Here is a 26,217-nt window from a genome sequence, read left to right as displayed (position 1 = left end):
ATCCCTAGTTGATGCAATTTATCCTGTGCAGTTGCACAGTCCTCTCTTCAATGTCACTGTCCCCAACTGCCACTTCCAGCTCCTAGCAACAGTGCACAAACTCGTTGAAATGGCTGAGTGGTCTTCTCTCCCGATTTGGTCATGCAGCGCGTGTTGAGGGTACATCAGCTGGGTTTGGGAGTGCTGTGTCCTCAGATGGCACAACCAGGATGCTAAGTTCTGTGCTATTGTTCAGTGCAGCAGGTGTGTCCAATGCGGGCAAGCAGGTGAGCCTCCTGGTGTGGAGATGCAGATGTACCGGTTTCTTTGCTGTTTTTGTTTACTCAACGAATGCTGCAAACCGCGTTCCAGGTCTAGAGCTCAGCTTTGAGGCTCTCCCTTAACCCCACGCTTCACAACACCTCTATGATGTGCCTTGTCCTCTGCTGGTGCATTTTTATCACCAGCCCTGCTTCTAATGGCTCACTTGGGGTCAGTGGCAACTCGATATGCCACATATTTCTGCAGCTTCATTAGCCTGAAGCTCACAAATGTTTGCACACCTGGAAAAATGTATTTTAGCAGATGGAGAAGCGGTGGTGTAACTGCCCTGGTGTCAGTTTCTCAGCTGTCTCCATCTCTGTACTCCTGCTGCAAACGGCACTCCAGGTTACTCCAACAAAGAAGAGCCATTATGATGCTTGTTCCACTTCAGTGTAAATAAATACAAACTATGATAATGTAATAAACGCTGATTTATGTCATGTTAAATACTGTAATTAAATAGCACATTAATTTCTTCAGAGCTACAATTATGTGTGGTCTTTGGATTTTGTGAGACACGTTTGATGTGAAGCTCACAGTACAAGGGTGAAAAGATCAAAATCATGTCAATTAAACACGGTCGAAGTAAGAAATATTCTATTGATCGAAGTGGCTCTGCAGCTATTAAGGACCAAAAAAAAGAAAACTGTGGAAAAATCACCAAGCCCCGCCCCACTGAACCTTACTATTTGCATGCTGAGAACTTGAAAATGAAAAAACAATAAGTAGCAGGTGGCCCCAGTGCTTATTTGCATTTTATTTTTGCAGCTTCATTGCAGTTCAGGCTGAAAATGAAACTGCAAATGGTGTTATTTCATTTTAATTTTTACAGCATTCTTGCATGCAGTCTTTGAAAATGAAATTGCAAATTGGGGTATTTCATTTCATTTTAATTTTTGTAGCACTTTTGCGAGAGAGAGAGAGTGCATTTTCATTTTATAATTTTAATTTCCATTTAAATTTTTGAAGAAAATACCTCCCATAAGTTTGAAATAATAATTCAAAAGAAGAAAACCATCTCTTACCTCGCTGTCTTGAGCACTGGCTGAATCTATGCCTGACTTGGCAAGTCCTGTCTTGGTGGAAACAGCAGGAGTTGAAGCAGCACATGGCCGTTTTGAAGCTGTTGGCTGGCTTGCCGTGCTTGATGCAGAAAACTGAATCAATATTAAATACTAAATCAATGGTATTTAGGGATAACCAAAAGAAATTCAAAGACAAAATAAAAATTTTGACTGTTAAATAAAATAGTCTAACGAGACTTCAGCTTGGGAAACCACAGTGCCATAGTACCTTAACCCTTTAACCGCCAACTCCCTAAATATTCCCCACGCCAGGCGAAATCTGAACAATTTTCGTTTTTTTACTTTTTTACATTTTTTTTTTACATTTTTTACATTTATTCAAGCAGTATTGACCACTAAATGTTGTGCAAGTTCTAGAAATGGGCAAACACATAATAAAGCACAAAATGTACCTTTTCTCAGGCTTCTGGATTTATTGTCAACTACAAAAACGGAACAGTCAAAAGTAATTCAAAAGTCAAAAGTAGTTCAGTCAATCATAGTTTCATTCCCTGTATTTGAGTTTGCTGTGCCACAGGCCAAAGCAGGGAACTGCACAAAGTCCTGGATTGCTGGGACACTTTGAGCAGAAGGTCTTGACGTCTCTACGCTGACCCTTCTTTGAACAGACATGACAGCGTTTTTCTGAAAGTCCAAAGTCCTTACATTCATCTGGCAACACTGCTGAAATACTACTCATAGGATCCTCTTTGCCAGTGTATACACGAAATCTATAAATGTAACCTGAATTCTCAGCTAAGCAAAACATCTTGATACCAAACCGTGCCCTTTTCAATGGTAGATACTGTCGAAACTGTAAGCGGCCCTTCCACGACAATAAACTTTCATCAACTGCAACTGACGGTCCTGGCATGTAGGGCAACTGAAATGCTTCAAATAAATGATCAATCAAAGGACGTAGCTTGAACAAGTGGTCGCGGTTTGGATCTTTCTTATCTGGCTCATTTCTGTTGTCATTCAAATGAAAGAATTTCAGCAGCAAAGAGAATCGGTTACGTGTCATGACAGCTGCAAAAATAGGTGTTGCATACATAGGATCTGTAGACCAGTACATCTCAATATCTGGTTTTCTGATTATTCCCATCAACATCAAAATCCCACTGCTCAGCAGTGTAATTGTTTACATCAACAATAAAGCCACACGTTCCCTCAAATGAATGCAGAAAAGGTAGTTCACCACGGGCAGCAGCCCAGCTGAGATGCTGGGGATACACCCACTCAGCGCCGTCATCCGATGCGTCATCATTCACAGTATCATGCAGCGCACGTTGCTGCTCATCACTGTCGCTAAAATCTTCTTCAGAACTGCTACAATCATGATCAGAACTGTCCAAAATCGCCTGCAAAGCCTCACTTGAAGTCAGTTTACGTTTCGCCATATTCACAGCTGTTACATGCGAATCACGTCACATGACCGGCCAAAACAACCACAGACTTGTCGAAATACAACGTAGTAATAATACCCACGCCAAACCGTCAGTTATACTACTTGCCAGGCATTCATATAACCACAGGCAAATGTGCCGGATAATTCCGGCAGTATGGCGTTAGCAATAAAACAACGGTGCCGGATATATCCGGCAGAGGGCGGTTAAGGGGTTAATACTCACAGCTGCGGTATTACTGAATCTTTAGCCAGTCATCATTTGTGTATAGTCTGCACATTCTCTCTTTGGTTTTTTGCCCATATCCCAAACATTCAACACTTTAGGTTGACTGGCAGCTATAAGATTTATTTAGAGACTGTAGATATGTATAAGAGTACAACATGTGATGGACTGGTATCCCATCCAGAAAAGGTTCCTGTGTTGCATCTAATACTGCAGGTATTTGACAATGCACTTAGATAAGCAAATTCAGGAAAACAACAGAGTTTACAAATAGGAAGCAATATCAGCATTAAAATATATTCTAGAACTGTACAGCTTAAATTGAAGAAATCAGCCAGAACTCTTATTTTCAATTTTACAGAATCCACTTAACTAAACAAAAAAAGCAGTGTTGAGTGCTGCATCAAGTTTCGGTAACTGTGTACACTACCCAAAGTATAAGAATATTTTGATTACAGATGATGCCAGTCACCAACATGCTTTTAGGTTATTTCAAAATGTTTAATATTTCATTGTGCATTACTTTTTTTTTTCCTTTTCAAATAAAGGGGGTACTCCTTCGGTACTGTGTCTCTATGGAGAATTCTTGGGTACCACTGATTTGGCTTTGTGTTTTTCGATCTATGGACCTAATTATTTAGATAAAAAATAAATCTACCTGCAAATCAGGACATGTCCACTGAAGATCCTGAATCTTCTCTTGAATTTCCATAAGACGACGCCTCTCTTCATGGAGCTGTCTAAGCTCCTTTTGCTGCTGTTTGCGCTTTGCCTCATAGAACTTCTCTCTGTTTGTTTAAAATAGACTAAATCAGATCAATCCGAGAAAGTGATTCAGCCTCAAAGCCTCTTTATCACTCTCACCATTGGACAGACAGTTGACCACATGAAAAAAAAAGGAATAAATTCACTTGTGATTGGGTCGAATAAACATACAGAGGCAGCAAGAAACAAATTCCCTATAAAACCAGCGATTAAACCCCAAATCTTATACTGTAAGAGTGTGATGTGCAGAGGTAGGCATCTTATCAATGTGATCGGACAAGATTTGGACACTGGAAAACGTGTCAACATTGATACTATTATAAACATATTAGAAGTTGATCAGACATTTCAAAGAGAACATTAATAACAGCTGCTGATATAATTGAAGAGCTTAAATTATATACTGTAGGGTGCTGGTGAAAAAATACACATCATATGGTGAAATGAAATTTGCCAGATAGTTCATGGTCTAAATGAAATTAAAGAACATTATTGTATGCAATTAGCAGAGCCATTGTTTGAAGAGTCATCTAGACGAACCATATCCTTATTACAGCATGTGAATTTAACTCATTTTTATGTACTCTTCTAGTTATCAGATAATGGGCAATCAGTTCATAGAAGTGAGTTTGATAAACAAACCAAACAAAAATCTTTTTCTGTCTAATGAAAGAAGTCTATGACACACCGGCAGAGTATTTACTGTTCACTAAAAAAGTTTGCTTCATGAAATTCAGCTGAATTAACTAGAGATAGAAACAAAGCAACTAATTATCTCCTAATTCTGCAATTAGAAAGCAGAATATGAGTGTAGAAATGCCTAATCAAACTACCGGCTGCTAATGACATCAAGTTTCTTTATCAGCTTTACTGATGCCTATTTTAAAGCTAAGCCCAGAACTTTTAGGATAATAATTAAAGGGGTTATTGTTTTGTCTAATGGTATCTATACATTTTACTGTTATTGTCAGTGACCCTCACCATTCAAGTTCTGTAACTGCAAAGGTACATATTACTTTGGAATGAAATCCTGTAAAATGCACCATTCACAGCATCAGATGTTTAATTAAGGATAAACTAATGAATGGAATCCAGTCTGAGATTCTGAGAGATTCACAAAAATTGTCAAAGACTTACAAATTTAAATGTGCTGTAAAATGTATTAAATGGAAGCCATATCTGCATATAAAAGTTTGGACACTCCAATTATCTTACATATTGCACTGAATCCTTAAATAAAGATAATGCTCGAATGATATAAAGTTGAACACAATTCTGAATATTTTAATGCATCATTTTTATCTGCTGAATTTAAGAGTTTAAATGGAAAAAAATGTATGGGAGTAACAAAATAACTACTTATACGCATTTCAAACAACACATTTGCTGAAGGACTCGATGATGCCATGCTTGATTAGTAAGTACTGCTTATAGTATAATTTTGAAGCATTGTGGCATGCAGTTTTACAGTTTAAATGTTCTGGGTTCAATACTGTAGGTCTGCTGCTCGCTATCCCTATGTTAGTTATCAGAGTAGCAGTCTCCAGTTTCAAATTTTTATCATACTGGTGAAGTACTGTTAAAGTATACCTGCTCTAACTTTCACCTGAGGACAACTCCCAACCCTGATCTAATGTCACTGACAGTGTGAACTTTCACAGGGAGCGTTCTTCCATCGAATGAATATGTATTGTGTCATGTCACATCGCCCTCACAGTTTCATATGGGGACCACCTCATCTCAAACAAAAGTCACTGAATCACATATGCCACTGCTTGCAGTTTTCATGTAGGGAATCCCCCTTTCCCAATTTGATTGAATGCCATTGTTCCAACTCCACTGTTTGAGTATCCCAGTTTTTGAGCTATATGCCAAAAAATGTGTTGTTTAGGTTGATTTGACAGTTTGTGAATGGTTTAGATATAAGTGTGTGTGTGTGTGTGTGTATGTATGTGTGCACACTGTTCCAAGGCTGTTTTCTGCCCCGTACCCAGGTCTGCCAGCAAAGGCATTACCCCTTGCACAGGAAGAAGAATATTTAGTGGTTAATTTACTCCAGATGTGAAATGCAAGAAAAAATTAACAACACCACAATGAAAAATGAAAATAAATAAATTAAAAAAGAGACACTAAACCTCTGCGGGGACAACTGCAATAGAAGTTTTTGCATCACATAGAAGGCATGGACCAAAAGGTACCCAAACCTCATTTAAATATACACTGGTTTGGCTAAATGTACTTGAATTTTTGCATGAAAGTACTGAAAAGAGTATACTTCAAGTAACACTGTTCCAATGTTAAGTTTATGTGTATATGTTAAGTGTATATGTAAATCTATGGGTCAGATCCTCAACTTCAAATAAAAAAAACATCTAATATGACAAAGAAATACAAAAATACACTTAAAAAACATTACTAGAAATAGTACAATGAAAAAATCAGTTAACCTGTTTAATTGATAAACAATGCATATTATCTCAGCTGAAATAAACTACTTTAAGATCAATGCAGTGTTTAATGATATACACAAATGAAAAAAAGAACACATTAAACTACAAGAAAGCATTACTTTACCTTGTTTTCTCTTTCATAACATCCTGCATTTTAATGGCATTAGCTCTGATATTATTAGGCTGTTGAAGTCCCTCTGTTTCCTCCACTAGGGTTGCACTATTAGCAACACCATCAGATTCATCATCCTGAAAGAAAAAAAAAAAGCAGTAATAAGAAATCCAAAAGATACATTTCTGATCTATAAAACAGATATGTGACCTATCAATACAAATGAAATCAGGTTTCTCTTTGTCAATAACATCATTTTGAAGAGTGACTCGCTCTTCCAAATGCAAAATTCAGACTCCTATATCATGAATTCTTAAAACAAGTGAAATTTTAGGGTTGGGGAATCGATTCATTTATAAATCGCAATTCTGAAGTATGGCATTTATTGGATTACCAGGCTGATTAAAAATATTATTTCAAAATGAAAAAAATGCTGACATTCCAATCAATCAAATGTAACCATGTGCAACCACGCATAAACCATACTATGTGATAAATTAATACAGACAGGTAAACATTAGTTGCAAGAAAACAGCCATTTGCAGATTCTATGATAACAGTTTACTGATGTAGTTACTGTAATCAGAATGCATGGTGCATACAGTTACTTATGTTGCTGCAATATTCTCTGTATGTGATTGCTGCACTCATGTTGATCGAAAATGCACCCTGAAAACAGTGGAAAACGAGAACATGACTGATTAAGGTTGTCATCAGATTTACGTGGTGCTCCACAATTTAATCTGAAGCCTTGAAACATTTTGGATTTCCCAAAGTAAATGAACTTGACATGACTATGGCCATATGCAAAATTTACCACAATAAAGTCAACTATTGTGTCAATACTAATATTCGCAAGCATCTTGTGTGACACCACCTGGAGATAAACTCTGATGGTGCCTAGCCTGCATCTATGCCAAGTAAGCAGCAAATCCTGGAAACAATGTTAAGTAAATTCCCCAGCAAGCTGCGATAAAGCAAAACAGACAAAAGTCTGTTGTATATTTTATTTGCAAGAACCTCTGTTCATACACTGTAACTGAGAATGTGGCATTCCAGAACATGATTCATACTTTCAAGCAGAGGTATGTTATTGCATCACAATATACAACAAGGCTAAATTGGAATTAAAATATACAACAAGGCAAAATTGGAATTAAAAGTTACTCTATAAATCAGAAATAGTTGGCCTGACATACGATTAATGTACTTCAAGAACCATTATGTCCTACAAACCTTAGTCGTGCATGAGTCATACTAGGACTACATAGCGGAGTCACTTAGTAATACTGTATCACTGAGGAATGGGAAACTGAAGAAAAGGAGCACACATTAAACTTGTTGGTCCAACGACCCCTTAAACTACCAGCTGTTGCACAGCTCTTAGGAAGAGTAAGATGAAACACTGGTCGATTCTTTAACACTAGAATTACCAAAGCCTACGAAAAAACTCATAAATCCGTCCCACCTTAAATCCCTTCACCTCTCCGTCAGCATCTTTTGTCTTTTAAATGTGTCGATAAGCAGCAAGCAGCCAGCTCTCATATCCCCCCAACATCGCACAAGGTTTTCTCAGCTCAAGTCTGTTTACCTGCATGTCAGTTGCTTAGAGTTGTATAGAGTAGCAAATCAAGCAAAATGGCACCTTTTATAAATACTATATTGTTATTTGGAACACATGAATTTCATGTGTGTTCCGTTTCTACAACAATCCATGTAAACACATCGTTAAAACAGAAACGTTCGTCATGTTTTAGTAATAATTGACAAAATGTACACATGAAGCGTATAATGTGTGATGCCAGAAGTCCAAATATCAAATAAACACCTTCACAAAAGGTACAACAAAAAAAAAAGTGTGCTTTTGTTTAAGAATATAACTGCAGAAAAAGAACCAGTGTTAGGGTGCGACATTGACACGTCCTTGTTACTATTGCTTTGGTGGTGTAATGGTAAGACCTGCCGACTGCTAATCAAAGGGTCACCAGTTCGATCCCGCACTACTCTGTTTTGAGAAGTGAACTGCTCTCATTCTTATTATTTTAGAATAAAAACATACATTTGATTTGAGTCTGTAACAGCCGGTGTAAATGTATGGTACTTGTAAAGGTTAGTGTTTTTTTTTACTCAGTTTTATTCTCCCAGTTACGTTCACACTCCCCCCGATCTGACACTGCTGTTTTCACATAAGGACGCACTATAATAGAGGTGAACTCAGAGGGTTCTACATCAGAGGAAGAATGCACATCACACGTTTGCCGTCACTGTACTTTGTATATAAAAGCCAGATCGAATGTTATTTACCTTGATTTATTTACTTACTTCCTACAGCGGGGTGGCGAACTCCAGGCCTGGAGTGCCGCAGTAGCTACAGGTTTTCATTCTAACCCTTTTCCTAATCGGTGACCAGTTTTCACTGCTAATCAACTTTCTCCCCATCACTTTAATAGCCCCGTTAGAAGAGTGCAGCCGTTGAATTGATTCATTTCTTTATTAAATGACATCCAAGCAGAAATGAGATGTGAAACGAGCTAACAGATGACCAACTAAACTAGGGCTTCAAACTCCAACCAATTTCACTCCAATCACTTTCTTAATGAGAAGCCAATTCTTGCTGTTAATTAAACCCGTTATTTAATTCCTTGGCTTATTGCTGCTCTCATTCTGCCACAGCACACATTTTGAAAACTGTTGTTTTTCTGTTCTTTCTAAGAGCACCGTCAAAATCAAGACCATCATCTCTCTTTAATTTCAGATATTGTGTAATGGACACAGGGGAGCTGGTCATGAGGTGGCTTGTTTTGTATCTCATTATTATTTGGCTGATAATTAAAGAAAAAGAAACAATTACGGGGCCTGAGTCAAGTTAATGAAAACAAGTAATCAGCAGCAAAAACTGGTCAATAATTAAGAAGATGGTAAAAATGAAAACCTGCAGCCACTGCGGCACTCGAGGCCTGGAGATCACCACCCCTGTCCTACAGCATAAAGTCACAAGTAGACTGCAGAGCTTCCTGTGTTTGATCGACACAGGCATGCTCAAAAAGTACATGTGTAATGCCATGAAAAGTGTATGCTGACACTTCAGTACGTGAGCAATGGTACGAGAATGCAGTCAGACTACTTTTTTGGGCACATACACCATCCAGATCTAAACATTAGTGTGGAGAGTCGCTCTCGTACTGGAGAGTCCATTGCTACAGGTGGAAGCTGCCGTCGCTGTACTTTGTATATAAGAGCCAGATTGAATGTTATTTACCTATTTAACTTGATTTGTTTACTTACTTCCTACAGCATAAAGTCACAAGTAGACTGCAGAGCTTCCCGTGTACATACACAAAGTACTGCAATGGCAAAAGTGCGACGTGCATTCTTTCTCTGATGTAGAACCCTCGTCTTCATCGGAGTTCAACTCTGTTATAGAGTGTCTTTATGTGAAAACAGCAGAAATGTGAATGTAACTGGGAGAATAAAACTTAATAAAAAAAAAACACTAACCTTTACAAGTACCATACATTTAAACTGGCTGTTACAAACTCAAATCAAATATATGTTTTTATTCTAAAATAGTAAGAATAAGAGCAGCTCACTTCTCAAAACGGAGTCGTGTGGGATCGAACTCGTGGCCTTTTGATTACCAGTCTGCAGTTGTTATCGTTACGCCACCAAAGAGGTTGTGTTAAAGATGTGTCAATGTCGCATCCTAATGCGGGTTCTTTTTCTGCAGTTATATTCTTGAATAAAAGCGCACTTGTTTTGTTATACTTGTACCTTTTGTGAAAAGCTTCACACATTATATGCTTCATGTCTAGATTTTGTCAATTACTACTACAACATGAAAAACGTTTCTTTTTTAACGATGTGTTTACATAGATTGTTGTAGACATGGAACACATATGAAATGCATGTGTTCCAAATAACGATATAGTATTTATAAAAGGTGTCATTTTGCTTGACTTCTCACTCTATACAACTGACACGCAAGTAAACAGATGTGAGCTGGGGGTATGTGAGAGCAGGCTGCTTGCTGCTTATCGACACATTTAAAAGGCAAAAGAAGCTGATGGAGAGGTGAAGGGATTTAAGGTGGGATGGATTTATGAGTTTTTTCATAGACTTTGGTAATACTAGTGTTAAAAGAAGCTCCAAAGGCCTTCAAGCTTTGCAGCAAAATCAGAAATTATTGGATCTTCCTTAGCACAGGCTGATTGCTGATGCCATTTGGTCCTATAGCCTTCAATCAATAAAACAATGGCAAATGAAAATCCCTAAAGCCAGTTTTAGAATAAACTGAAACATAACCATTGTTTGAACTGAATGACAGTGTTGACGATATTAACTGGTCATAACATGTTGACACAGACAGTGAAACTGACACCTGTTCTGTAGATTCCGACCTGCTAAATTTCAGTGGTGTTCATGTTTAGTGTTAATTTAATACTACTGCTGACAATCCAGCATCTCCTCATTACCTACTTACGATTAACTCTCAGTCTAAAGATGTCTACTGATCACGATTATCAGGACTATTTATGATTTCTCAATGACAGTCTAGTGCAATGTAGAAAAAGTCAGAGTAAACCATTTGCTTGTTGCAGTCACTGGCAGCCTGTTGCTGCAGACAACATACATGTGTTTTTCAGTCTTCTGATACTGCATAGTGGGTAAACCATACAAAGATGGCATTGTTCCACAAATCGGTTGTTGCAGACACCCATTTTCAGGAAGGTCATGAAATACTTGTGTTTCACTAATAATAATGACTATGATGAAGCAAATCACCCAGAACTAGGACTGAACAAACTGTTGAATGTTTAAGGTGATCATTAAAAATATGCAGAAGGTATATGCTCCCAATAGTGATAAAAATATTGACAAAAGTCTCATGGGTTACATAGAACGGCTGTTGTGGATCTAGTTTGTCTCATCCAAACAGGCATAATTCGGTATCAAGTTCTACATTTTGCGAAAAACAAGACTCTGGGTACATATGGAACTTGACACTTTACACCAGTTGAGGGACCAAGTGGGATGGCAAGTACAGTCAATATATCGTCACTAACGACATCTGTGTGCCACTAGTGGTCCATTTGCTTGACCGAGTTTACTGTATAACGATGGACATTTTCTAAACTCAACTGAACTGCTTGGAATTTTCCTTCATATGGTACTGTATGACCAAATCAACATGATATGCCTGGAGACCCTGGTCATGTGAATGCATCAAGCAGTGTGGTGTAGTAGATGTGTGGTAAAAAGGCAAAATGACTGATCAAGTGGAGGACAGGAAAGATGTCTGCCTCCTAAGCGCTGTTTAATGTTCAGGTTATAGGAAATGTGGAAGTCACTATGCCATGCTCTGGGATGCTACAATAAAACAATGGGCAATGTCAATCATGCAGGTCAGGCACTGCCATTCTATCTTCTCCGGCTCAAACAACACAGAAAATATCACAAAAAGAAAAATCTGTTCAAACAGTGCCTATGTGCATTCATGACTGTTTCAAATCACATTGAACAAAGCATGTATACTAAATCTGTGTCGGTACAGTAATGGGCATTAGACATACCTTTCCTACTGTGATTGTGTTGGTGTTCTGGTATTACAAGTTTTTGTTACACCTAAAAATTTCTGATGTTGAAAAAGAATTCAACGCTTTTAGCTCGTTTTTCCAAGGGTAAGCATAATGCTAAACAGGTTAATAGTCTGACACATACCAATTTTAAAAAAGTTCTGGGAGTTTTTTTTGGAGTTGTCATGGACACTGGTTATGATGAAGAAACTGAAAATTATTTCAACAGATGACAGGCACATATTAGATGTAGAGCATACCTTCAGGGTATTACATTAAAGATCCACATGAATATCTACAGAAATTCCACTCCTCCATTACCATATGGGCTTTAAAAAAACAAATTAAAGCAAAACTTTTAAACTTTTACAGGTGAAGATTATCTTCATAAGTACTGTGAAAATATACAGTTAGAATCCTGTTATAAGTACTGTATTGCAATTATCCAAGTTTTTATTTTAAAAGATGTAAATGTTTCTAAATTGATGTGCAATCTAAAACCTGTTATTTCCAAGCGCTTTTTATTTTGGTCTATTTGGATGAAGCTGAAGGAAAATTTCATGCTTTTCTTGTGTAGACATTCTCCTTATACAATACGCTACCGTGGCTGGCTGTTTGTCTGTCCAGGATTTTAAATCACCTGTAGCTTGCAAACTGTTTGACCTATTGACCTGAAATTTGGTACACATATTCTACATGATGCCTACTATTTGCTTTTGGGGTGATGATTGACCTCCAAGGTTATTTCTCTTTTTATTTTATTGTAAAATAAACTGAGCAGTGGCCAGCAGGGCGGCGCATGCGTACGGGTGCCGTTCTCATCCCTACCACCTTCGCCGTCACGTTCCCTACATCTTCATATCTTAAATCATTCTTGAGACAGATTGAAGACTTAAGTGAAAAATTAAGGAAAACGTAACTGCAACACAAACACTCAATCAGTTTTAACGTGAAAAGATGCCAACAAAAGAAGATAAGAAGCGGGCAACTACGGTGGAGAAAAGAAGACCTGCTCAGCAAGCACATCAACCTCTGAACACACATACAGAGATAGAGTATGAAAACTATGAATGCTCAAGTCAAGTGTATTCACTGCACATTATCGTGCAGTGTGCCGTTAGTGGTATTCAATAAAAACCTTTCACTTTTACCTGAACCATTGCGACAAGCTCCTGTAGTTGTTTTAGTTTCTGTTTTGCAGTATGGAGTCGGTGAATTTTTTGTGCAAATTCTGGGTCAGCCTCAAGACCGCTTTTTTGACTGGAACCTGACGCATCACTTCCTTCATCATCATCATTTTGCTCCTCTTCATTTCGGTCTTCTTCATTATACGAGTTTTCTCTATTATACTGACATTCTAAAAACATTATTAAAATTTAAAAAAAAAAATCTTAAATCAACAGTATAGATGGAACACCAAAGACAATTAAACTTTTTGAATTCAAAACTTTAAAGTTTCACTTTTTAAATCAGTCTTTACTAGAACCTATACTAGCTTTTCAGATCAACTAAACTCAACTGTCACTTTACCTTAAGGTACAATGACAACCATTTCTTTCTAAACTCACTTAACAGTACAATTATAACAATAAATACGCTTGAAAATGAAATTAAATACTAAACTAGACATATATATATAACATGTACAGTGGGGCAAAAAAGTATTTAGTCAGCCACCAATTGTGCAAGTTCAACTATGAGAGACAAAATGAGAAAAAAAATCCAGAAAATCACAATGTCTGATTTTTAAAGAATTTATTTGCAAATTATGGTGGAAAATAAGTATTTGGTCACCTACAAACAAGCAAGATTTCTGACTCTCACAGACCTATAACTTCTTCTTCTGTAAGAGGCTCCTCTGTCCTCCACTCGTTACCTGCATTAATGGCACCTGTTTGAACTCATTATCAATATAAAAGACACCTGTCCAGAACCTCAAACAGTCACACTCCAAACTCCACTATGGCCAAGACCAAAGAGCTGTCAAAGGACACCAGAAACAAAATTGTAGACCTGCACCAGGCTGGGAAGACTGAATCTGCAATAGGTAAGCAGCTTGGTGTGAAGAAATCAACTGTGGGAGCAATTATTAGAAAATGGAAAACATACAAGACAACTGATAATCTCCCTCGATCTGGGGCTCCACGCAAGATCACACCCCGTGGGGTCAAAATGATCACAAGAACGGTGAGCAAAAATCCCAGAACCACACGGGGGGACCTAGTGAATGACCTGCAGAGAGCTGGGACCAAAGTAACAAAGGCTACCATCAGTATCACACTACGCCGCCAGGGACTCAAATCTTGCAGTGCCAGACGTGTCCCCCTGCTTAAGCCAGTACATGTGCAGGCCCGTCTGAAGCTTGCTAGAGAGCATTTGGATGATCCAGACGAGGACTGGGAGAATGTCATATGGTCAGATGAAACCAAAATATAACTTTTTGGTAAAAACTCTACTCATCGTGTCTGGAGGAGAAAGAATGCTGAGTTGCATCCAAAGAACACCATACCTACTGTAAAGCATGGGGGTGGAAACATCATGCTTTGGGGCTGTTTTTCTGCAAAGAGACCAGGACGACTGATCCATGTAAAGGAAAGAATGAATGGGGCCATGTATCGTCAGATTTTGAGTGAAAACCTCCTTCCATCAGCAAGGGCACTGAAGATGAAACATGGCTGGGTCTTTCAGCATGACAATGATCCCAAACACACCGCCCGGGTAACGAAGGAGTGGCTTCGTAAGAAGCATTTCAAGGTCCTGGAGTGGCCTAGCCAGTCTCCAGATCTCAACCCCATAGAAAATCTTTGGAGGGAGTTGGAAGTCAACAGCCCCAAAACATCACTGCTCTAGAGGAGACTGCATGGAGGAATGGGCCAAAATACCAGCAACAGTGTGTGAAAACCTTGTGAAGACTTACAGAAAACATTTGACCTCTGTCATTGCCAACAAAGGGTATATAAAAGTATTGAGATGAACTTTTGTTATTGACCAAATACTTTTTTTCCACCATAATTTGCAAATAAATTCTTCAAAAATCAGACAATATGATTTTCTGGATTTTTTTTCTCATTTTGTCTCTCATAGTGGAGGTGTACCTATGATGAAAATTACAGGCCTCTCTCATCTTTTTAAGTGAGAGAACTTGCACAATTGGTGGCTGACTAAATACATTTTTGACCCACTGTATAGAGCAAGTAAAGATAAGTCAGTAAATATGTTTTACTAGTGTAAACTGATTGATAATAGAGTTGATCCACTGGGGATGGTAAATGCACAATCACATTCAAATCTCAAAAAGTTCAATGTAATGTGTACCACAGCAAAAACAGAACTTCTAAGTCTCGCCAGCTTTGGATGCAGTACAAACCTTCAGTTGAGAGATGTTGTTTATTCACTGCATTATATAACTTGGGGTTGGGAAGCTAAAAATGTGAATGAATTAAAATACTCCACGTCAGAAGCTTCAGTTCACAAGATCTGAATATTTTATTTTAAAATAACAAGCTCTCAGGTTGCAAGATTAAATTGAATAAAACTATACATTTCCTGTGAATAGCCTTGCATGTCAGTTTAAAACAATTCATATACTTAGGAATCACATAACAATATAAAAAACAACTGAAATTCATTTTAGAGATTTCATAGAAAAGTAGTAAATCCTTATGAATTGGTCATTCCACCATCATTTATTAGCTGGGACAATGAACATTGTTAAAATTGGGATTAATAAAGTATCTATCTATCTAAAATGAATAACAACCTGCCATTTCAAATTCTTTTTTTAAGCGCATTCCAATAAATCCATCTGTAAAAACTATGAATTCAATGGTAGCTTATTAACTTTATAACTATATTATATAATATATATATATATATATATATATATATATATATATGCACACACCTATGTACACAATCATACACCCACACATATATACATATTGTCATGCAAATGCACACAGAGACAGCTTATGGGCTTTAGTAATGTACAGGTAAAATTCTGTTATAACGAAAATCTTTACAACAAAATTTCCATCACAACGAAGTATTTTTATGGTCCCAACAGTTTCCCCATTTGACACGAGTCTATAGAAATCTTGTTACTACGAAGTACATTCAGCAGATACTTTCATTACAACGAAGTGCCCAAAAGACCTTGAAATGCCTGAATGAATCATCCACAGAGCAGTTGTTCTGTGCTCGCAGCTCAGTTGTGCACAACGATCCCCAAACAGAAACACTAATTTATTTTTTTTTCTTTCTTAGAACTTTACTCGTACTGTTATTTGTTTTGCTGTTTTTGTTTTCGGTGGTTTTCAGTGGTATCTTTTGCTTATTGCTCATCAACATTTGAAAAACATCCATTGGAATTTAATTCACTGTCACCCTCCTATAAAAATGACAGACACAAAAAAACGATAACAGTTCATATTAGAAAAAAAAAAGAACTAAATTTGTGCAGCTCTTGATTGCGGCAAAAAGAAAAAAGATGTTGCCAATGAATTCGGAATTTCGCCATGGACACTGACAACTTTCTTCAAATACCAAGCAAAAAAAGAAGAAAAATCTCGGGTTGAAAACGTATGCGAACTGCTGCATTTGAAGACACAGAAAAGGCAGTTTTTATGTGGTTCAGTGATGCTCGTTTAAGAAACGTTTCTATTAATAAGGCTCTCATTCAAGAAAATGTGAGGTTTCTAAATTCTCTTGGGACCTCCCCCAACTGCACAACATGCTGAAGAGCATGCTGAAGTGCGATCACCAAGTCTGTGGAAGACTGTTTATCCATTGCAGGAGCAACAGCAGGCTCACAACTCTGCTGAGGCTCTTCACCGAAGCAAACAGAAAAGATCTCGATGGGTGATGCAAGGAACATTGTAAATGCAGGTAACAGGATTACTTGGCCACTCACCTGGCCACAACCCTGTCTGACTGCTGTGTCTGTTTATAGGAGAGTGGCAGATCACGCTACAATAAATAACCGTGCTGTTCCTGTTTCAAGCTGAATAAAGCTGGTTTTGCTAAAGAACTGAGACTAAGCCTCATGTTTTAGGGTGCTAGACAGGAACTTGTAGCGCGACCCCGATCTTTTATGATTTGCTTCTGTGGCGCCTCACTGCACCGCTGTGAGCCTGCTGTTGCCCTGCCTAGGCAATGGACAAACAATCTTCCACAGACGTGGCAGTCGCGCTTCGGGACACACTTCAGCATGTCGTTCCCGTTGGGTGGGGAGTGGGGGGGATCCCAAAAGAGTTCAGAAACCTCACAATATGAAGAAGAAGAAAAGGATGATTCGGCTTCTGATTAATAACTGTGCTATAAACAGCATGCTTCCACATTTAGATAATGTTCGCGTTGAATTCCTCCCACCCAATTGCACAGCAGAGCTTCAGCCATTGGATTTGGGCTTGGGCATCATTCGCACCCTGAAATTGCATTATTGCAAAGAAAGGTTGAGAAAAATTCTCGTCGCAAAACTTGTAGACAGGAGGAGTTTACAAGTAACACGAAAGAAGCTACTGAAATGATTGCAAACGGTTGGACGCAAGTTAAAGAAAGCACTATAGCAACAAATACACAATCTAATTACAACGAAATTTTCATTACAACGAAATATTTTTTAGGTCACAGGCAGTTCGTTGTAACGGGATTTTACCTGTAATTACTCGCTGAGCCAGGGTTTGGCACTCTTCACTGACCCTCTCTTTTTCTTCCTCTGCAGACTGAATGATTGATGACCCTACCATCACTGACATCGCTGGTGTCCGCCCTCCTGGACCTACATCTTCCTTCCTTACTTCCTTCCTTTATAAACTGGCAAACCACTTACCTACTTTGGTTCTATTTGGATTTCTGTCTGTAAAGACATCACCTCAACTAACCGAGTTTATTCTTCTCAGGTGTCAAATTATATAGGGTTATCATCAAGATGGTACACCAGATTTGTATATGTTACTGCTAAAAATCTTCTGCCTTTAGATCTAGAAAATAGACAACTCCATGCAAACAGAGCAATCCTACTTTGAGCTATCAAAGAAGAAAACTACATGTATTCAGAACAAATCCAGAGGCAAAGACACACAGCACATGTGGCAAAGCTTTCAGGACATCACGAAGTACAAGTCCACACTACTCGAATGTAACAAGGATTCCTCAACTCACTGACATGCTTAAATGACTTCTAAGCAAGTCTGATGCAAAGATTAACAAGCCGGCCAGTAAAAGTCTTTTCTGTCATCAAACAACAAACTCATGTTTTACAGTTTGTCTAATGGTACAGGAACTTTTAATGGGACCAAGACCTATGGTAAATATTTATTTGTTTTTTTTCCCTGACAACCATCTCAAACAAGTTGTGGTCATGTAGGTGGCACCTGACCCCAAGACCTAACAAACATCTGTAATTCTTCCCCTGTGACCCTTGGAGAATTTTTGGCCACTATTATTATTACCCTGATAGTGGAAATGGGCATTTCAAACCATTTAGCTTTTTTGGTTAGATTTTCTGGTAATGTCAGCAGATTGAAATGGCTAGTTCAATCTTGGGAGTCAGTTTTCACTCACAACTAAGGGAGCCTGTATGAGGTTTTGGCTAAACAAAGAAGCACAATTACAAACAGACAAACACCTGCGTTTACTCTAAGAAGTGCTATTTAAGATCGTTTCCACCCTTAGCCAACAGGCTCTAAAATGAATCGCTCCTTACTCAAGTAGGTATTGTTTCGGTTTGCTGAATAATACGGAGCTGGTTTAGCAAACATCTTTACAGACAATGATCACAATTGCTTGTACTTTGTGGGCATTTCTTTGGAATCTAATATTTTGCTACACCTGGTATAGGCTCCTCATGGTGTACTGGATAAAGTGCTTACCAAAGACAATTTGAGATCTGTTATAAATGCATGCGATTTGTATGGGCACTGTTTACTGCAGGTCTTAATGTAGGCAATGTCCTGTTAAATTTTTGCAAAACATGCTTTCTTTTTAAGAAAAATGTAATTACATGACAAATTTACATTCTGTCAGCATCACTCTTACCTCTAATAATCAAACTGTGATAACAAGCATTTCATCTGGTTACTTAAAAAAATATCTCAGCAATATAAGTCTCTTATTTGAAAATGTAAATACCGTATATACTCGAATATAAACTGATTTTTTCAGCACCCAAAATGTGCTGAAAAAGTCTCCCTCGGCTTATATTTGAGTCAGGTCCTGCTGCCCCCCAGTATATGAATAAGCCAGTTTCCCTTTCAGTTTGTGTGCGCCAATGATTTCCGCACGTGTTCAGTCTCTCCCTGTGCAGCGAGCGAGCGAGAGAGAGACAGCGCACAAGAGAGCGAGCGAGAGAGAGAGAGAGAGAGACAGCGCACGAGAGAGCGAGCGAGCGAGAGACAGCGCACGAGCGAGCGAGAGAGAGAGACAGCGCACGAGCGAGAGAGAGAGAGAGAGAGACACACGCGCGAGATACCATATATTGTTTTTGTTGACCCGCTTCTCCACTTACAGAGCTAGTTTACTGTTTTTCTTTGAAATAAATACTCAAAAACATTTAAGCTATTGATGCCTCAATTAATGTACGGTAATTTTTTTGGTATTTATTTTGATTATTGAAACTTACCAGTAGCTGCTGCATTTCCCACCCTAGGCTTATACTCGAGTCAATAAGTTTTTCTAGGTAAAATTAGGTACCTCGGCTTATACTCGGGTCGGCTTATACTCGAGTATATACGGTATATGAAAAATCATCAACAAAAATTTCTGTAGGCAAATGTTAATGGTCGACGTTATCCATAATGCAGAATAATTGATTTGGTGCTGGGCAGCAGCATCACCATCACAACTTCCTATGATGGGTAAATAGTACAAGTGTTCCTACCTCCATTCTCACAGTTTTCTATTGGACACTACAGAAAACCCTGCACTGGAAAATGAAGATAGCTGAAAAAACACTGGCATGTCTCTCACTTCCTTTAAATATATTTTCCACAAAAGCTTTGTCCAGAAGGCCTCCATTATTATAAAAGACACCACTTCCAGCTATAATGGACTCTTTGCCAACTGCTATCTGGCAATTGGTATCCTAACATTTTTCCCTACTAGAGAAGACTAGCTGCAAAACCCCTTGCTGCCCCTGCAACCTGAGTCCTTAGTGAAGTTTCCCCACTGGAAAAAATTACTTTATTGGATTGTTTACTATGTCACTCAAGACTTAGATATGGACTCAAGCACTATATTACATTACTAAAATCCTGTAACTGCACTACAAGGAAGTTTGCATAAGGCCCAAAAAACCTTACACCTAACTAGCTAATTAGCAATAGTATTGCTGGCTTATAATTATTTCAAAGACCATGGGAAACGGCAGATGACCGGTGACTTAACACGATGAAGCGTTGAGTGTACAATGTCATTACCCATATTCTATGGACAATTGTGTTGCCCCATGGATAAATCGACCCTGTTTTGTTGAATGAATTTTAAGGCATACATTTTTCGAGTGACACGCGAGTATAAACGGTAATTTCCCCCATAGGATTGTATGTAAATCCAATTAATCCGTTCCAGACCGTACAAACTGTATGTAAATATATTTTTTTTAGAATGCAGAGTGTAATAGTAAACTAAATGCAAAAACATTGAATAACACTGAGAAAACCTTGAACAGAGAAAACTATCATTGCAAGAGTTCTCGCTACAGCCTTACGAACTGCTCGCTGTAAACACTTTTTTTCAATGAGTTTTAAGCACAAGGAAAAAAATGAACATTCGAAAAATCCTCAATTTATACAAAAACTAACCATAAACAACCAAGAAAACTAACCTTGCATGAGTAGAGTTCTGACATGTAGGAAGTGAGCAGGAAGCTGGGTGGAGAGGAGATTACAGCTTTGAGGTAAAGTCCCCCTGCGCGATGCATGTCTGACTGAGAACATTGTACTGTACAGGGAGAGACTGAACACGTGCGTAAAAATCATCTGTGCGTACGAACCAGAAGGGAAACGAAACAGAGCACAAACAGTTCACAGCGAATGCTCAGGGAGAGACTGAACACGTGCGGAAATCATCGGTGCTTATGAACCGGAAGGGAAACTGGCTTGTTCGTCACCAGAGTGTGTGGTCGCAACCCGATTTGTACGTGTTCCGAGACGTTCGTGACCTGAGGTTCCACTGTATTATCATTTTAATTATTAAAAAAAATACAGAAATGCAGCTTTGAAAAATATTTATCCACTCTCCATATACTATTAACAAAAAGACAGCCTCCACTTATCATTAGAATTTGAACAGTCTACCGACAGGTATTTACTTGTGTGTACTTAAACTTTTAACGGAATTTAGTGTAAGGTCTGTGTAAGATCATACTGTTGGTCGCTGTATACAAACCAATATTAACACAAGTGTTTCCCTAGGAAACATTTTTCAAACTGCCTGTTGAACTGGTGAGCTTTGTTGTCTGAATGGCCTGTTCTCATCTAAATCTTTGTAATTTTTTTAAGGAAGCAAGAAGCAGAAAAGTCAACTTGGATATATATTAAAAAAAAAAAAAAAAAAAAAAAAAAAAAAGGTGCTGAAAATGTCAGGTGCACCAATACCTTGATTATCAGTAAAAACACACATACAGCTACAATCAAAGAATAGGTATATAGCTCAATCAAACTAGGAGATATGACCAGTCACATAGCCAACATGAATTCTACTCCTGAATGGCTTATAAAGTATATTTTAATAGTATCCCAGAATAGGTCAAAGTCCTGACTTAAATCCCAGACAACTTGATGGCAGCAACTAAACACTGCTGTGCACTGTCATTTCCCAAGAAAAGTGGGCAAATGGTATACCTGCAAAATGTGAAAAACTGAATGCAATTACAAGACATTAAACTAATTACTACAAAAAATGAGCAACTAATACACACACACAAAACCATTCTAGTTTAAGTATGTTGTAGCATGTGCTTGTCATGTCAAACTGTAAAAGAAATCTAACATTTTTCTGCCAAATTCTAAACTACTATGTCTTTCTAAATTAAGAATGATAAGAGTTAACATTTTACTGCTAAGAGTATCAAATAAATACTACTCAATACTGAATATTATCTTAAAGATAACAAAAAAATGTCCATAAGGCTGCTGAAAAGCTTCCAATCCATAAAACTTACCAAGGACTGATGGAATATTTAAACTGTGTAAGTTGGCAGCAGATCTGTTATTAATCTCACACTCAGTGTTTAGTCTCCCATCCCTATTATTACTGCCAATGCGATGACTTGTCAAAGAATTCATTTCCATCAAGTTACTGCTCCTCTTCGGATTTCTACAAAGAGTCAAAAATTGTCATAAAAATTAGAGTGAGTCAAACTGTCAATTTTTTAAATAAATAATTTTATTGGTCCTAAAAACTTATGAAGACTGAGTACAGAACAACAAATGCTACAGGTCCACATACACAAGCAACACATTTCACGGTTTAAAAGCATTTAAAAAAAAAAGCTAAACTTGTTTAATACATAGGGACACTCTTACTACCAGACAGCATGCTTAGAAAGATACTAAAACAAACACTTCAAGTTACTACTGCAATCATGTTCATGTATTACGGAATGCTGAATGTCAAAACATTCATCTTATGTAAAAATGCAGACCAAAACTCCAACATCCACATCACACAGGACTAATTTGACAGACTGGTGATAATTCTTGATGTCATGCAGGCAGCTGCTTATTCAATTAGGCCTTCGACGAGAAAGCATTAACACACAGTAATGGAAGCGGACTGGGACAGAATGCTGCCCTAAGGGAAACTCTGTTGACAAATAAGGATCTTTGTAATTAAAAGTAATGCTAGTGATTAAACATGTAGCCATGGTGGGCCTGAAATTGGTTATAAAAAAAAAAAAAAAAAAAAGTCCATTATTTTTCCTGAAAAATTTACTGTTGTCTGCATGTAGTTAGTCAAGTGGAAGTACTATAAAGGAATAATAATAATGCACAGTAAAATATGTATGTCTATGATTAACTCCAAGCCATAGGGAAAGTGACTTATTGCAGACCAGACAGGATTAACCAATGAAAGGAAATAAACAATTTTAATTGGTTTAAGTAACAACTAAACACTGACAAGAGGTGGCATGAATAAGCATTCAGTCCTTTTTTCACCTTCATTCAAAGGTCTCATAGCCTGTTATTTTATGTTTTTAGATAAGAAAACATTAGTTTTCTGAAGTATTTGTTTTGCAGAACAGTTGACAAATAACAAAAAAAAATTAAAAAATACAATAAAATTAGTCAAAGCATTTATCTCTGCCAGTAATTTTGAGATCTTGTCAAAGATTTTGTTTTTGTAACAAAATTAACGACCATGGCTAGACTACTACAGAACTCCATTTCTTTTAAATCTCTTTGCTCTGGCACTGTGGCTCTGTTCCAGATTCACAGAAATTTGTTTATCAGTATTATTCCCTGTTAATTTTCTTATGAATCCTTACAAATCTACCAGTCATAGTAGGTGTTTGGTTGCTGCAAGCCAGCCAATGTAGAAGGTTTGCAAAACATATACCAGTTAGCAAAGAATTTTGCCATCATACAGAATCTAGGGTATCCTCTGGGTGACTTAAAAATGTTATTAAGTATGTATTTTCAGAATTAGTATAATTTATTCCTCTCAAAATAAATGCTAAAATTCAGAATTAACTTACCAAAGTAAAAGAAAAAAAAAAAAACAGTTTCCAACTGTTTTGGTACAATATAGCTCAAAACAAAAGAAGAAAAAAAAAAAGGCCTAAGCAGGTAAAAACAAACTGCTGCAAACCATTAGTCAAATTTAAAGGTTGTAGGTAAACTTGACACATTTCTTTTAGATACTAGCTAATGTAGTCTAAAATCTCACCCTAACTAATTTAGCCAAACAGCAATCTACAAAAATATGAGGTAGTCACAATTAATGTGTGGCAAAGTCTTAATGCAAACAGTAATATGTAACAAATGTAGTCCATGACTAGTGCTGTTCTAAAATGCCAAAAACTAATATAATTCCAGGCAACATAATCACTCAGCAGTTATAAAAGACAGATTTTACCCTAGGTTCTTGTCTATAAGCCGGACTCGTGTATAAGCCGGAGACCAAAAATCATACGAATTTTTAAAATAAAATCTTATCATAGATAAGCCGGACTCATGGATAAGCCGAACGTACTATAACCTATAACTAATAGAAGGGAGGGAGGTCAGTGGTCTCACTCGCACCCATTTAATTTCTTTAAGGGGGGGAGAGAGTGTGAGATATTGGCGTCTCTCTCACTCCCCGCATGGCGTGGTTGGAGCGGCCGGAGCGCGTTCTTTCTGCTCTGGGCGTCGCCGAGTCAACACGCGCACGTAGCGGTCATTTAAATTGTGATTTTATATGTAAGCATATTTAAATATATATCGCGGATTTTTTGCTGGTTCGCAGATTTCTGCGGACAATGGGTCTTTTAATTTCTGGTACATGCTTCCTCAGTTGGTTTGCTCAGTTGATTTCATACAAGGGACGCTATTGGCAGATGGCTGAGAAGCTAGATTGCTTACTTTTCTCTCTCTCTTGCGCTGACTATCTGTGATCCTGACGTATGGGGATTGAGCAGGGGGGCTGTTCGCACACCTAGACGATACGGACAGTCGTCTAAAAATGCTGAAAGATTATCTTCACGTTGCTATCTTTTGTAAAGCTGATTCCTGAAACGACATGCTGCACAGTGCTTCGTATACTTAAAAGCTCAAAGGGCACGTATTGATTTTTGACTGAAAAACAAACTCTGTCTCTGTCTCTCTCTCTCTCTCCCTGCTCCTGACGGAGGGGGTGTGAGCTGCCGCCTTCAACAGCTTTGTGCCGCGGTGCTTCGCATACCTAAAAGCCAAACAGCACCATTGATTTGTTTGCTAGGATTGTTTTCTCTATCTATGTGACATTCTGTGCTCCTGACACACACTCCTTTGAAGAGGAAGATATGTTTGCATTCTTTTAATTGTGAGACAGAACTGTCATCTCTGTTTTGTCATGGAGCACAGTTTAAACTTTTGAAAAAGAGACAAATGTTTGTTTGCAGTGTTTGAATAACGTTCCTGTCTCTCTACAACCTCCTGTGTTTCTGCGCAAATCTGTGACCCAAGCATGACAATATAAAAATAACCATATAAACATATGGTTTCTACTTCGCGGATTTTCTTATTTCGCGGGTGGCTCTGGAACACAACCCCCGCGATGGAGGAGGGATTACTGTATAAGCCGGACTTATGTATAAGCCGATATTCTATTTTTTCATTTTCACAACTTTTTTCCTTAGATAAGCCGCGGCTTATAGACAAGAACTTAGGGTAATAATCATGAACAATATTAGTGGTGTGCTGAAGAGTCAGTGGCCGTTAACATTTGTTTGCATGTGGCTTATTCTTTGATGCAAGATTAAAATTGTGAGTCACAGGATTCTCTAGGAAACTAAGCATGGATTTCATGGCGCCAAGCTCTCTTTTAAGTTTTTGTTCTTTCAGCATAAAGTATTTTTTTTTATTATAAGTGAGCATCTTCAAACTCAAGTTTTATGGTCTTTCTAGATCAGTTACTTTGCTATGTTAACAAATAACGTATGTGGCATTCATTTACTTTCTCTTATTAACCGGGAGTGTAATCAAGTGGAATGCTTTGTCTGAAGAAAGTGCCGCTTTAGTAGTTTTATGATCAGGGCTTAAATGTGAACAAATATGTAGTCAGTGCTCTGTTAAACAACTGCAATTATGTTTGCTTTTTTTACATTTCATTAAATGTCTGTAGTGTACAAAGGAAATACTGTCCTGTGAAGAAAAATGCAATTAATCATCATATTACTTTGTGTAATTCAACATTGAATGTAGTGACAATGGTACATCTATATCTACAGTTGTGGTTGAAAGTTTGTGAACCCTTTACAATTTTCTATATTTCTGCATAAATATGACCTAAAACATCATAAGATTTTCACTATAGTCCTAAAAGTAGTTAAAGAGAAACCAGTTAAACAAATGAGACAAACATATTATACTTGGTCATTTATTTATTGAGGAAAATGATTGAATATTACATATTTGTGAGTGGCAAAAGTATGTGAACCTCTAGAATTAGCAGTTAGTTTGAAGGTGAAATTAGAGTCAGGTGTTTTCAATCAATGGGATGACAATCAGGTGTGAGTGGGCACCCTGTGTTATTTAAAGAACAGGGATCTATCAAAGTCTGCTCTTCACAACACATTTGTGGAAGTGTATCATGGCACGAACAAAGGAGATTTCTGAGGACCTCAGAAAAAGAGTT

At 37.7% G+C, this 26,217-nt stretch overlaps 1 protein-coding gene across 7 annotated transcripts in view; it reads right to left on the bottom strand.

Moving 5' to 3' along the window:
- The window catches only part of pcm1 (pericentriolar material 1), a 206,423-nt gene that overhangs the window by 70,223 nt on the left and 109,983 nt on the right, over positions 1-26,217 (bottom strand). For all 7 annotated transcript variants that reach the window (XM_051928278.1, XM_051928280.1, XM_051928282.1 and 4 more), the window contains 5 exons: positions 22,061-22,215; positions 13,050-13,255; positions 6,338-6,462; positions 3,657-3,786; positions 1,329-1,460 (listed from right to left, as the gene is read on the bottom strand). In XM_051928278.1, the coding sequence (XP_051784238.1) occupies positions 1,329-1,460; positions 3,657-3,786; positions 6,338-6,462; positions 13,050-13,255; positions 22,061-22,215 (748 nt within the window). The remainder of the gene's footprint in view (positions 1-1,328; positions 1,461-3,656; positions 3,787-6,337; positions 6,463-13,049; positions 13,256-22,060; positions 22,216-26,217) is intronic.

This window comes from Erpetoichthys calabaricus, chromosome 5 (assembly GCF_900747795.2).
Source record: "Erpetoichthys calabaricus chromosome 5, fErpCal1.3, whole genome shotgun sequence".
NCBI lineage: Eukaryota > Metazoa > Chordata > Cladistia > Polypteriformes > Polypteridae > Erpetoichthys > Erpetoichthys calabaricus.
The sequence above is the reverse complement of the archived record's forward strand: the minus strand, read 5'-3'. Positions and strand labels throughout refer to the sequence as shown.